The sequence below is a fragment of the Euleptes europaea genome, chromosome 13, assembly GCF_029931775.1.
Source record: "Euleptes europaea isolate rEulEur1 chromosome 13, rEulEur1.hap1, whole genome shotgun sequence".
Taxonomy (NCBI): domain Eukaryota; kingdom Metazoa; phylum Chordata; class Lepidosauria; order Squamata; family Sphaerodactylidae; genus Euleptes; species Euleptes europaea.
The window spans coordinates 60,212,795-60,226,932 of NC_079324.1; the positions used below are offsets into that span (position 1 = coordinate 60,212,795).

Sequence of the window (14,138 nt, forward strand, 5' to 3'; positions counted from 1 at the left end):
GGCAGCCAGGCATGAAAAATGCTGCAAACAAGCCGGTGTCACTGATTCTGGTGGAATTTTTATGTATCATGGAATTGGAAGGGACCACCAGGGTCATCTAGTCCAACCCCCTGCACAATGCAGGAAACTCACAACTACCTCCCCCACACACCCCCAGTGACCCCTAGAAGTTGGCCAAGATGCCTTCCCTCCCATGAACTGCCCAAGGTCATAGAATCAGCATTGCTGACAAATGGCCATCTAGCCTCTGCTTAAAAACCTCCAGGGAAGGAGTGCTTACCACTTCCCGAGGAAGCCTGTTCCACTGAGGAACCGCTCTAACTGTCAGAAAATCCTTCCTAACATCTAGACGGAAACTCTTTTGATTTAATTTCAACCCGTTGGTTCTGGTCCGACTAGGTGTAAGGTGACTAGGATTGGGGTATGCTGCAGCGAGAGTTGCACTGGCATGTTCCCCCCCCCATCGCTGGATGCAGCCCACAGCCCATCCCCCCCCAGCTTTGGCAGTGATGACTCCCACAGTCTTTACCCAATTCATTGCAAAGATAATTTTGTTGGGGGTTTTCTCAAGTGCTCTGAACGCTGGGGGCTTGTCAGACTCACTCCTCCTCCCCTTTAGAGTGTTCCTTCATGGGTGTGGAGGCCGAAGGGCGCTGCAGCCATAGCTGTCAAACCATTCTCTACTGTTCACTTGGTATTGACATGGATATTCCTCTGCAAGAAGCTCAGAAAGTTTGGGTCTGATGCCTGTTATGCTGTGCCAGTTACCAAAATGGCTTTTGCAATAATTTAATCTTGTTTTTTGTTTTAGTTCAAATATGGAAAAATTTCTTCCAAACATAACGGAAGCGTGAAGAAAGGTGTCATATTTGCAACATACTCTTCTCTTATCGGAGAAAGTCAGTCTGGCGGCAAATACAAAACTAGACTTAAGCAGCTACTTCATTGGTGTGGAGATGAGTTCGACGGAGTTGTATCTTTTCGTTGGCCTTATTTATTTTGACGTCAAGCCACAGCAGACTTACGGCGACCCCCTTAGGGTTTTAAAGGCAGGAGATGTTCAGCAGTGGTTTGCCACTGCCTACCTCTGCGTTGCAATCTTGGTATTCCTTGGTGGTCTCTCATCCAAATACTGACCAGGGCTGACCCTGCATAGGTTCTGAGATCTGATAAGATCAGGCTAGCCTGGGCTATCCAGGTCAGGTTTCATTGGCCTTGCTCAGGGCAATAATGAACGCTTCCCTCCTTGAAAATCGGATGCTGTGTTAAACCAGCAGCCGGACCTCACTTAAGTGTTCATGCTTTGCTAATTTTAAATGGGACCAAAAGTTCTTGGACTTTTGCTGCACTGTTTATTGTATAATGTTATTTTATTTGGAAACCTTAAGTGGAAATAGTGATACATAAATGCATTAAGTGCAGAAAGTCCAGATGTATCCAGATGTTGGATAGGATACCTCTCAACAATAGTTTTCTAAACATAGCAAAACTACTTACTAGCACCAGGCATAAACAAGTCTTATTAATTCATGAAACAGCCTAGAAATACAAATGTTGGGTTGAAGTGTCTGTTCCTTAACAATATGTTGAGATCGTATTTGATGAATGTCACAAAGCTAAAAATCTGTGTCCTGTTGGCTCCTCAAAACCAACCAAGACGGGCTTGGCTGTTTTGGAGCTGCAGAATAAACTTCCAAAGGCCAGAGTTATTTACGCTAGTGCCACAGGTACGTACTACCAGATATTTGTATATATCTGAGTGTATTTCAAGGGGTTTTTTTGTACATGTGATCATTATGGGTGTTTGCTTTTAGGTGCGTCTGAGCCTCGTAATATGGCATATATGAACCGTCTTGGGATATGGGGTGAAGGAACCCCATTTCGGGAGTTCAGTGACTTTATTCAGGCTGTTGAAAGAAGGTGAGTTATTGAATTTGCCTGGCAGTTCCAGTTGCAAAGGGGGAGGTTCCATAGAGCACCCACTTCACATGCAGGTGGTGTGAGGGGCAGTCCTCAGCAGCTTTGAGCAAAAGGAACATGGGCGGCAGGCCAGGGAAGGCTGCCTGAGGCCTTCGAGTAGCCAAGCTTGGGCAAGGTACGCCAGTTGTCTGGCTCAGAATGCAGCAGCTTCTCTGAAGTTGCTAATGACTTCTGAAAAGATCTCCCCCTCTCTGACAGTTTAAAAGCAAGGTGCTTGAGATTTGATCTTATTGCCATGTAGCTTCAAGGGGCAAGCTACAGCTGTGCATAAATCACTTAAGCCTGAAGATCTTGCAAGTGAAGGGTTCCTATTGTGCTAGCATCTGCTTGTATTAAAAACAAGCCTTAAGGGTTAAAAAAAATTACCTTGATTTATCCTGTTTCTGTCTTCAGGGGTGTAGGTGCCATGGAAATAGTTGCTATGGATATGAAACTAAGAGGAATGTACATAGCAAGGCAGCTGAGCTTTTCAGGTGTGACCTTCAAAATCGATGAAGTTCATCTTTCTCCGCACTACGTTAAAATGTATAACAAATCTGTGAAAATGGTAAGTGTATTTAAATACCTGGCATTTTGTGTAGCATGCCACGGCTGGAGCATCTAAGCTCAGTAGGATCCAATTTGTAAATTGCATGCATAAAGTTTTCTAGCCTGCTGGTCATGCAGGTATACGGCTGTTTCCTTGTAAAACTTGCTTTCATGTTCACATTATCTAAAATATTTATACCTAATCTCTTAGCAGGGTGCTCTCAAGGTACTGTCCAGCAATGAAAATAATCAGTACAATAGTAACTAGTAAAATAACAATACGATTATAGTAAATAACAGCAGTAGAGTCAAACAAACCAAACACAGGACAAAAATGTAAATTAGAACACACTCTGGAGGAATTCTTTATTCAAGCACTTTTAAGGGTGGATGCAAATCAGTTACTTCAGAATAGTTCCTGTAGAACATTCAGTGATCAGTTCAGTACCCTGACCCCACTGTCCTTAAGAGGTGGCTGAGGGTGTGACTTCTATTATCCGAGCCAGCGTGGTATAGTGGTTATCGGGGTTGATTCCCCACACCTCCACATGAGCGGTGGAGGCTAATCTGGTGAACCGGGTTGGTTTCACCGCTCCTACACATGAAGCCAGCTGGGTAACCTTGGGCTAGTCACACTGTCTCAGCCTCACCTACCTCACAGGGTATCTGTTGTGGGAAGGAGGTGATTGTTAGCCAGTTTGATTCTTCCTTGAGTGGTAGAGAAAGTCAGCATATAAAAACCAAGTCTTTCTCTTCTTATAAAATGCTGAACATGAAAAATAAACGTGTATATTGCTCACCTTGAGTCTCAGTGAGAAAGACGGACAATAAGCAATGTACATTTTAAAAGGATTAATGTAAAAAACTGACATGAGTTTGTGATGTGTTACTTCGGAGTAAAAGAAGCATAAAGCTACTTTAGAAGCGTATGCCCCTTGAAAAAGTTTGAGAGCCACTGCCTTAAGTGCATGTTCCAGAGTTGTCTGCATAGGCACACAATGGAAAAAGAGTTCCCTGAAGGTAGAAAGCCCCTGCAATAAATGGTATGCTCGTCTTCCAAATATCTGAGGCTTCTGTTCTCTGGTCCTAGCAGTGGTAATAATGTTGTCTTATGTGAGTTCATCTCATTTATTAATGATCTGAAAGCTGACAGAACTGTTCGTTATTTCCAGTGGGTTAGCGCCAGAGAGAAATTCCAGCAAGCTGCTGACCTCATTGATGCTGAACAGCGAATGAAGAAATCTATGTGGGGCCAGTTTTGGTCAGCTCATCAGAGATTTTTCAAATACCTCTGCATAGCATCAAAAGTTAAAAGGGTGGTGCAGCTGGCCCGGGAAGAGATAAAGAACGGCAAGGTAAGTTTCACTCGAAAGCACCTCGCTCTTAGACTTGCCTCTGGAAAAAACCTGAGCTCTTATTCTTTTAATCTTCAAATCCACATATCATCAAGTCATTTTTTTGTGATTTCCGTATGAAGTTCATCAGGGGATTCCAGTTTTCGATTAATTTGTTTAGATTATTTTCCCTAATTAACACAGTTTGTTTTGCCATCTCTGCAAGTCAAAAATGATTTGATTGTAGGTGGATATGAAGTTTAAAAGAATAAGAATTTAAGATAATAGAGAAGTCATCTATGGTGACAAATAAGTAAGATATAGAGTATAAAAAGTAACTAGAGCGCTAGCAATAATTTTATTATAGATATATCCTTTGCAATTGAAAGCAGAAGTCTTAGGTATACATATATTGTTTTTGTTTTGTTATGTATATCTATGTTTATGTATTGAAATAAACAAAGAAAAGAAAGCATGAGAGGGAATGACCCTGAGTGTGGGAGAAACATATCTATATTTGGAAAGTAGATGAGCTCAAACCCTCAATATTGTGACTCTGTTTCTCTCTCCAGTGTGTTGTTATTGGGCTGCAGTCCACAGGGGAAGCAAGAACTTTGGAAGCTTTGGAGGAAGGTGGCGGCGAACTTAACGACTTTGTGTCCACAGCAAAGTAAGACAACTCCTCCATTGCACAGATGGGGGGGCAATTGCTGTAGCGATGTATGGTTCAGTAAAAATAATAAGACAGCAGTTCCTGCTCATTGGCTTCTGCTCTAAAAATGGCTAAAGAGCATGCTCGGAGGAGGGGAGAGCTAATGGATTGGATCTTGTGGGTCCTTTACTGTGGCACTTTCCCCTGCCACTAGAATTGGGGGAAGGCTCCTTGCACCCTGGGAAAGCCATCACCATAAGCAGAACAGATCTTCAGGACCTAACCCTGTGAGTTCTACTTTGGCACTTCATTTAAGACACTCGGTGCTGATTAAAACTTGACATTGATGAGACCTAGGAGTGGTTGCATTGCTGAATCTGAATGGGTGTGGGCATGGTTAATGCCCTCAAGGTGATTGTCTGGTAAAGAACCCTTTAAGAAGAGCTTGAAACGAGTAGAGGTGAGAGTGCTCAGATGCTGGGTGACTTCTCTTCGAAGTCAGCATTGCATTTGTTGTATAATGTGTTAATATGATCTAATACAATCATGGGCTGTCCCTCCCCTATCTCAATTTAATATGGCAATTTCCACAGTCAAATGTCAGTTCTTGCACAGTGTTGAATTCTCTACCAGTGTCATATATTTAGCCTGACTGACAAAAAACAGTAAAGGATAAAATATTGTTCAAACCTCTGCTTAGAGGAAGAAATACAAAAGGGAGGAATATTTTCTGAGTTTATACTGCTTAGTTTGTTTGGAGATCTGTAATCCTGTAGGGTGGCTGCAAAGAAACTCGTTCTACCAGAGATCAACCCATTCTTCCATCCTGGAACTACTAAGATGATATAGGACAAACAGCTACTAAGTTTTTTTCCCCTTAAAGTGCATTACCCAAGATTGGGGTATGTTCACATAATATAAGCAATGTGCAAAATTTGCTTGTATTGTGTTAGTGACTATTGCTTGTCTTATCTAGTATCTGTAGAAGTTGGTTTTTGAGGTCTTCATCTCTAAGTGACGTAGAGTTTGACAGGTCAAAAGCTGTAGTTTGAATTTGGCTTAGAAATCTGGAAAGAAGGCCAGTGCAGGTTCTGCAATATCTTTTGGGTGAGCCTCCAGGAGCCATCATCTGTTAGGTATCATACTGTTGTGTTTTTGCATCATGATATAGTTCTCAGTTTTTCATGCCATAGGCTGGTTGTCCCCCCCCCCCCCGATTGTTTTTAAAATTCTGCAGAAACTTGATGCTGCAATCCATGTTTTGTAGTTACTTGCAGTTATGGCATAGTTCAAATAAAACCATGTTTTGCTGCTATTTGAATGAGATTTAAAGGACTTGTGGGTCGTTTGCTCTATCTGCCCCCTCCCTCCCTGTTACACACAATGAGCTAATGAGGTGAGTCACCTGTATGATCTCTGAGTCACCTGCACGATCTCTGCCCCCTCCCCCAATACACCAGGTGAGCTAATTAGCTGCTTCCACATCACAACTTCCCCTTACATCTGAACCAGGAAATGAACACTTTGTGCTTTCCTCGTGAGCTAGATTTTAAGCCCATGGCTGTTAGGAATTCTGTATTGTAGGGCTAGCTCAAACCATAGGTGGTTGGATCAGCTATAAGTTACTTTGAGGCTCGTTCATGTTGCGGCAAACTGTTAAAGCTGAAGGACACCAATATCTGGAAGTAATCCTGATCTGCTGTCTGAAGCTGTTATTTGAACTGTGGAGTTCCTAAGGGAATGCTTGGGGAAGAGGCCTTGTGGGTGCTTCTTGATTGCCACTTCATCAGAAAACGAACTCTTCTTTTTTATTTTGATGTTGCAGGGGGGTGTTTCAGTCTCTCATCGAGAAGCATTTCCCAGCTCCTGACAGAAAGAAACTGTTTAGTTTACTGGGAATAGACTTGTCTGCTCAAAGTAATCACAACTCGCCTAGGGATAGTCCTTGCAAGGAGGACAAAGTAAAGAAACGCAAAGGTAAGCGAGCTGCGTTCTGAAATTGTAGAGTTACCCTGATGTGACTGTTTCCTTTATAGCACTTAAAAGAAATTCTTTGGAAGGTTGTTTAGAGCTTCGCATTGAGAGAAACTCAAGGAACATCTCCTGAGTGGGGCTGAGTTTATACGTAAGGTCAATTGCTATCTTGCACTTACCCATACTGTGGAATTGTTGACCTGAAACTTTTAACCGTTTTGTCATTCTATGTGCCTAAATGGGCCTACACATCAGAAGAGGTGATGCTCAAGTGGTGGACCAGTTTTATTTATTTTACTCAATTTATACCCCGCCCTCCCCCAACACAAGTCAGGCTTCTTGAGTTAGGACACCCTTTTGGCATGTTATGACAGTTCTCATCCTGCAGGAGTGGGGTGGGAAGGACTGTGCTACTCATTTCCATAGTGTGGGGCTAGTTCCTTTTGTAAGTACAGAATAGCTGGTAGTACTCCTCTTGACAACACTCAGTCTTCATAGGATTGCATCCACTTCTAGATTGAATGGGCCTTATAACGCATCAGTGCAAACCTGGAAGCTTTCACTGAGCATGCATTGCGGACTCTGTCCCCACTAAACTGTCTACCACTTCCCAAACTTGACAAATATCTGAGGTCATTAGATTCAGTGTCACTTGAGATTACATTATGCAGTCTCTGAAAAGGAGAAAATCATATTCTGGTTGTCTGACTCCAATGAGTATATATCTCATAGAACATCATTGTTTGCTCTGGCAGCAAGGAAAACAAGGGCTAAGGTAGATAGCTCTAGAGCAGAATTCCATAAATGATTATGTTTTCGGTGGTTTATATCAATGTTAATCCTTTCAGATTTTATTCTTGTATATGTTTCTTTTTGTTTATAATGTGCTACTCAGTGGATGATGTTTTGTGAAGGCCTATGGCCACATACAAAAAAATTTTATTTACTTACACTATGCCGTCCTAAGCGGGCTGCTCAGAAGTAAATTCCACTGAGCTCAACAGGACTTATTTGCAGGCATATGTGGCGTTGGTCCCTTTTCCCTTTTCGCAGTGGTCTTGCGATCCACACTTGTGAAGCTTTGATCAGTGGACTAAGGAATGCAGTTAACTGTATTGAGTGGTTGCCAACTTCTGCCGTTTGCCTGTGCTTAAACAGCTGCCTCATCTTTGCTAATAAAACCATAGTGAGGTTGTCGGGATAGTGCACAAATGCCATTCATCTCCACTGGTTCGTTTTCTTTGCCTTGAACAGGCGAAGAGATATCCAGAGAGACCAAGAAAGCCCGTAAAACTGGTGGATTGGCAGGGAGCAGTTCTGATGAAAGCTACAGCGAGTCGGACATCTCGGACAACGAAGAGAGTGATAACGAGAGCTCCAAGTTTTTAAGCTCTGGGGATGACGACGACTTCAATCCATTTAGGGATGAATCCAGCGAGGATGACGAAGATGGTGAGAAAGCATGGGGCGCCCCTTTTTGTATCAAGTCCTGGGATCTCTTTTAAGTTGCAGTACCCCTTTCTTGAGCAGTTCTCTGAAGCCAAATTTTTAGCTTGCTGCTTCAATCTTTCCCCCCCTTGTCTTCAGATCCCTGGTTAATTAGGAAAGAGCACAAGAAAAACAAGGAGAAGAAGAAAAAGAAAAGCATAGACCCAGACTCTATACAGAGTGCCTTACTAGCGTCTGGGCTGGGATCCAAAAGGCCAAGTTCTCTCTCTTCTGCGGTTGTTACCTCATCAACTACTAATACATCTGGTACGATGAATATTGAACTCTTAAATTGGATTCTGAAGGTGGAATGCTCTTTTTGTCAATGCGCAGATTGCTTCCTGGCTTGCAAACTTAATGTTTTTTTATTGATTCCAGCCAACAGTAATACAAACAGCTACATCACCAGTCAGGATGCCGTTGAAAGGGCCCAACAGATGAAAAAAGAATTGCTTGATAAACTGGAAAAACTGTCAGAAGATCTTCCTCCTAACACACTGGATGAGCTTATAGATGAATTGGGTGGTCCTGAAAATGTGGCAGAGGTAGGTGCTGAAATCGCCAAGCAGGGTGTGTATTCTTCTTGCCGTTGCAGTCAAACCTGAGACAAGTACCTCTATGCAGTGATGGCCATCTTCTGTATTCAGGCACTACTCCCGTGTTTTCCAGGACTGACAGTGTGCTTTGCTTTGTAATCATGCCTTTCCTGAGTGTCTAGGCTAGGGGTCCCCGGCGTGATGCCCATGGGGCACCATGGCCCCCACCGACACCTTTCCTGGTATGGTGGGGCCAGGTGGGATTTTTGTCCAGCAGGACTTCTGATTGGCCATTAGAGGCTCAATTGGCTTTGCAGTTTAAAAAAAAAATGTTGCTTTGGCGGCAGTTTCAACAGAAGGATGTCCTCTATGTGGCTGAAGGTAAGCTGCGGAATCCATTTTGTGGCTTGCTCTGCCTCCTGCAGCAGCCATTTTGTGGTTGTGCCCACCACGCTGTGTCAGAATGCCTAAGGTGCCCACAAGCTCAGAAAGGCACAGCCACCACTGCCTGGACGTGAGGGCTTCTATTGAGGCACCAGCCCCCAATGTTTCAAATATAAAGGCAAATGTAATGAGAATGCAGCATATTCATTACCACTTTCAAATTTTTCCCAACTGCTAACAAGTGTGTTATTGCCCACCGATTAAAATTTGGAAGAGATTGCCCGAGGGCTTGATAAAGCGACTTCATCTGTACCCATCCCTCAAATGATTAGTTGATCATCCTTTCCTTAGGAAACTAGAGGGCACAAAACATAAGTGCAGGCCAGCAGTGCAATTAAGTATTGATGAGGAGCGACCCACCCCTCCAAATGTTTTGGGGCTTCAAAATGTTGTAAAAATACCATGGTTAAATTTAGATGTGGCCTTACGGTTTGCTACTTTCTTGCTCACTTGGGTGGGTTGCCCCACTGAGCAGTTGACAGATGCGCAGACTTATCTAACTGCTGCTGTTATCTTACAGAAGGTGAGGGGTTATAGGGTGAAGTTTGTTCCTAAGCAGTCACAGGAGCACACGATGTTTGGTTCTGTCTCATGGGAACCCCAGGGCATTGTCTGGCAAACTAAAACATGCCGTGTTTCCAAAGATGACAGGTCGCAAAGGGAGAGTCGTGAGCAACGACGATGGCAGCATCTCTTATGAATCACGGTCTGAGCTTGACGTACCTGTGGAAATCCTGAATATTACAGAGAAGCAGAGATTCATGGATGGAGATAAGGTAACTATTTCCAGTGCTTTGAGTCTTTAAGGAAATGTTCTTGTGAAGTAGATAAAATACTTCATTTCAGAAAGAGGGTGTAGTGCCTCTAAAGGTAAAGGTAGTCCCCTGTGCAAGCACTGGGTCATTCCTAACCCATGGGGTGATGTCACATCCCGACGTTTACTAGGCAGACTGTTTATGGGGTGGTTTTCCAGTGCCTTCCCCAGTCATCTACTTTACCCCCAGCAAGCTGGGTACTCATTTTACCGACCTCAGAAGGATGGAAGGCTGAGTCAACCTTGAGCCGGCTACCTGAAACCGACTCCCATCAGAACTGAACTCAGGTCATGAGCAGAGCTTTTGACTGCAGTACTGCAGCTTACCACTCTGCACCACGGGGCTCTTATGTAGTGCCTCAGCGTGGTGTGTTTTTTAAATCCAAAATTGTAGTATTGTGAAAATAGCTCTTGTTTAGAAACCTTGTGTGCAAATGTCTTTGATAAATGCTGAAGGACGAGCGGGAGTATGTTTCCTCTGGCAAGGTTATTCTGCTTGTTCTGTAGCAAAGAAACTATGGTTGGTCCAAGACCTTGCCTTTTGGACATCCTATGCAGAGAGTCACTTTGATTCTCCTAACGAACAGTGAGGCAGGATGCAGAACGCCTGCATTTACCGGAGGAATTTGTGGGATACCTCAGAAGAAATCTCTTCAGAAGCTTCATGCCTCAGTTGTCGAGGAAAAGGCGGCCTGTGCTCGCAGTTCTTCCATGCTTGCCAAGCATTAGTGTGCATAAACACATCCTTGGATGGCCCAAAAACCATCTCATGAGCTGCCCGGGACAACATCCGTTAGAGATCCAAGTTTATAGGTCTTGCTAAATGCTCCCTGTATCTTTCCTCCTCCTCTTGCCATAACAGAATATTGCCATCATCTCAGAAGCTGCCAGCTCAGGCATTTCATTACAAGCGGATCGCCGAGCCAAAAACCAGAGGCGAAGGGTGCACATGACCTTGGAGTTGCCGTGGAGTGCGGACAGGGCAATACAGCAATTTGGTGAGCTGTTTGGTCCTCGTTTAATTTGGAAATGATGTTGTTTAGGTAGGATGTGTGTTGGTTTGTAGTGTTAACAGTAAAAGACAGCTTCAGCAAAGTGGTCCCAAGTACCTTGTTTCCCAAGAGCATAAGAAGAGCCTTGCTGGATCAGACCAGCGGTCCGTCTAGTCCAGCATCCTGTGTTTACCTGGTACCCAGCAGCAAGGGATAGAAGCTGAGGCCTTCCCCTCATGATGCCTCCTGGCACTGGTATTCAGAGGTTTACTGCCTTTAGTAGTCATGTCTAGTAACCACTTATTCTCCATGATTCTTTCAAATTCCCTTTTAAAGCCGCCCTGTGGTTGTTGCTATACTCTCTGGCAGCAAGTTCTGCATTTTAATCATCTGTTGAATAAAGTAGTATTTATTTTTTGTCCATCTTGAATCAACTGCCCATGAGCTTCACTTAGGTGCCTTTGAGTTCTAGTATTTTTGGGGAGAGAGAAAAAGTCCACTGTATATCCACTCTACTCCTTGCATATTTTTATAAACCCCTGTCATGTCGTCATCGTCCCCTCCAGTCATCTCTCTTTCGGACTGAAAAGTCTCAGACTCTCCATCCTTTCCTCATGGGAAAGGTGCTCCACCCTATAATGATCTTGGCCACCCTCTGTACTTTCTCCAGCTCCCCAGTGACCTTTTTGAGAGACGTTGGCCAGAACTGCACAGTATTCCAAAATGAGGCTGCGCTATAGATCTATATAATTAGGAAAGCTGGATTAGATTTAGATGAAGGTGGAGTGAAAATTGGAGGGAGGAACATTAATAATTTGAGATATGCTGATGACACTACATTATTGGCAGAAAATAGTGAAGATTTGAAACAACTATTGCTGAAAGTTAAAAGAGAAAGTGCCAAAGCAGGACTACAGCTGAACATCAAGAAAACAAAAGTAATGACTACAGGAGAATTACACAACTTTAAGGTTGACAATGAGGAAATTGAAATTGTTCAAGACTTTCTATTCCTTGGCTCCACCATCAACCAAAAGGGAGACTGCAGCCAAGAAATTAGAAGGAGATTGAGACTGGGAAGGGCAGCCATGAAGGAGCTAGAAAATATTTTGAAGTGTAAGGATGTGACTCTGGCCACCAAGACTAGATTAATTCATGCCATCATATTCCCTATTACTATGTATGGGTGTGAAAGCTGGACAGTGAAGAAAGCTGATAGGAAGAAAATAGATTCCTTTGAAATGTGGTGTTGGAGGAGAGTGTTACGGATTCCGTGGACTGCCAAAAAAACAAATCAGTGGGTTATAGATCAAATCAAGCCTGAACTGACCCTAGAAGCTAAAATGACTAAACTGAGGCTGTCATATTTTGGTCACGTCATGACACAAGAGTCACTGGAAAAGACCGTCATGTTAGGAAAAGTAGAGGGCAGCAGGTAAAGAGGAAGACCCAACAAGAGATGGATTGACTCAATAAAGGAAGCCACAGCCTTCAATTTGCAAGATCTGAGCAAGGCTGTCAAAGATAGGACATTTTGGAGGACTTTCATTCATAGGGTCGCCATGAGTCGGAAGCGACTTGACGGCACTTAACACACACACATAGATCTATAATTTCAGTTCAGTGTAGTTCCGAAATTGTGTATGAGATGATGGGTGGAGGGTGTGCTGTGTGATACCACCAGCGCCCACTTTCTCAGTCTCCAGCGATAACGTCTGACTAGCTTGAGCACATCTTTGCAGCCCAACCTAAGTTGTGTCTTTGTCTGTTGCCAGGAAGACAAACTGGGAACAATTTCATGAAGGACGTGGTGGGTGACTCAAATTAAGCGTTCAGTTTTTAAACAATGTAAAGTTTAGTGATGCCTGGAGGAAGCATTGTGCACATTTTTTATGTACTTCCTGTCTCCCAAACCACCTTTGCTGTCCTCTTGTAAGTCTGGAAGAGCTGACAGTGGCAGCTTGAATGACCAAAATACATTTTCCACCTAACACAGGTCGAACCCACAGGTCGAACCAAGTGACTGCCCCCGAATACGTCTTCCTAATTTCTGAGCTCGCAGGAGAGCAAAGGTTTGCATCTATCGTGGCCAAACGACTGGAAAGCTTGGTAAGAGGTTCATTACATGAAGCTTGGTGTTTTAAAGTCCCAGGACCTTGTCTCTCCTAATCATCAAACTATTGTTCTTTAATAGGGAGCTCTCACTCACGGAGACAGGAGGGCAACAGAAACGAGAGACCTAAGCAGGTTCAACTTTGACAACAAGGCAAGCATTTTAGTGTCCTTTTGACATTTCTGACACTCGTTTTTTTTTGAGAATTAATAGATGGTTACATCATCTTAGCTTTCAGAGTTGCATCACTTCGTTTGCTGTTCCCTTTCCTTTGGGATGTGGGCTCTTGGGCGTTAACTAGTTAACACATCTCTGCTTGAATTGATATCAGTAGAAGGAAGTCTGGATTTGAGGGAGAAGCAACTGTTTCAGCCTTCTAAGGAAAGAACAGTGTTACCCTGTTGAGATGGATATTTGTGTGTTCATTTGTTGCAACAGCTTTTTTTTTCTTTGTCTTTAAAACAGTATGGCCGAAATGCATTGGAAATAGTCATGAAGTCCATTGTAAACCTAGATTCTCCGTTAGTATCTCCACCTCCTGACTTCCCAGGAGAATTTTTTAAAGGTATATACATCAACTTGTCAGTATTTAATTGGGAATCATTTTTGATATGTGAAGGGGAGCATAGAATGAGCATAGGTCACTTGATTGAGTGTGGCTTGGTTGAGTTTTGGTTTGTTGCTGTTTGAACAAGCCAGGGAGATCCTCAGGATTACATACACCCACCACTCCATCTCTTTTAGTGTACAACTAGTTTAGATATTTTTGCTTTCACAGCAAAGCAGTTGGTTTAAAGGTCAGGATTAAACCAAAGTTTGGAATCCTAGTTTGTGGTTTTTGAACATAATGGCAAAGTCTGGTTTACTGTTATAAGTCTCTAAACCAGGGGTGTTGAACTCATTTGTTACGAGGGCCGGATATGACATAAATGTCACTTGGTTGGACCAGGCCATGCCTTGCCAGCCCAGATCAGGACCGGGGGGTGGGTGGGTGCTTTGGCTGGCTCGCAGACCAGATAAGAGCTCTCAAGGGGCCACATCTGGCCTGCAGGCTTATGTTTGACACCCCTGCTCTAAACTGTACTGTGGAAGGCGAAGGAATCCTCCCAGTCTCAAAGCAGCAAATCTTGGTTTATGGTTGTATCTGAGCTGAGGAGCTTTGCTCTCTTCCAGCAAGTGAATTCCACATTGTTACTATTCCACTGTTGTCACTAGTTCTCAATTACTTGGTTTCAGGGGCTGGCGTTGGGTACAGAATGCCCTTCAGCAGTGGCCTGTGTGGT

The 14,138-nt window shown here is 43.5% G+C and overlaps 1 protein-coding gene across 1 annotated transcript in view; it reads left to right on the plus strand.

The window, feature by feature from the left end:
• SBNO1 (strawberry notch homolog 1) overlaps positions 1 to 14,138 on the plus strand; it is a 35,137-nt gene that overhangs the window by 10,775 nt on the left and 10,224 nt on the right. The window contains exons 9-23 of the mRNA XM_056859383.1: positions 812 to 973; positions 1,592 to 1,727; positions 1,815 to 1,920; positions 2,374 to 2,527; positions 3,681 to 3,863; positions 4,415 to 4,512; positions 6,320 to 6,471; positions 7,723 to 7,920; positions 8,056 to 8,223; positions 8,335 to 8,501; positions 9,581 to 9,712; positions 10,613 to 10,748; positions 12,739 to 12,851; positions 12,937 to 13,008; positions 13,321 to 13,420. Of these exons, the coding sequence (XP_056715361.1) occupies positions 812 to 973; positions 1,592 to 1,727; positions 1,815 to 1,920; positions 2,374 to 2,527; positions 3,681 to 3,863; positions 4,415 to 4,512; positions 6,320 to 6,471; positions 7,723 to 7,920; positions 8,056 to 8,223; positions 8,335 to 8,501; positions 9,581 to 9,712; positions 10,613 to 10,748; positions 12,739 to 12,851; positions 12,937 to 13,008; positions 13,321 to 13,420 (2,077 nt within the window). The remainder of the gene's footprint in view (positions 1 to 811; positions 974 to 1,591; positions 1,728 to 1,814; positions 1,921 to 2,373; positions 2,528 to 3,680; positions 3,864 to 4,414; positions 4,513 to 6,319; positions 6,472 to 7,722; positions 7,921 to 8,055; positions 8,224 to 8,334; positions 8,502 to 9,580; positions 9,713 to 10,612; positions 10,749 to 12,738; positions 12,852 to 12,936; positions 13,009 to 13,320; positions 13,421 to 14,138) is intronic.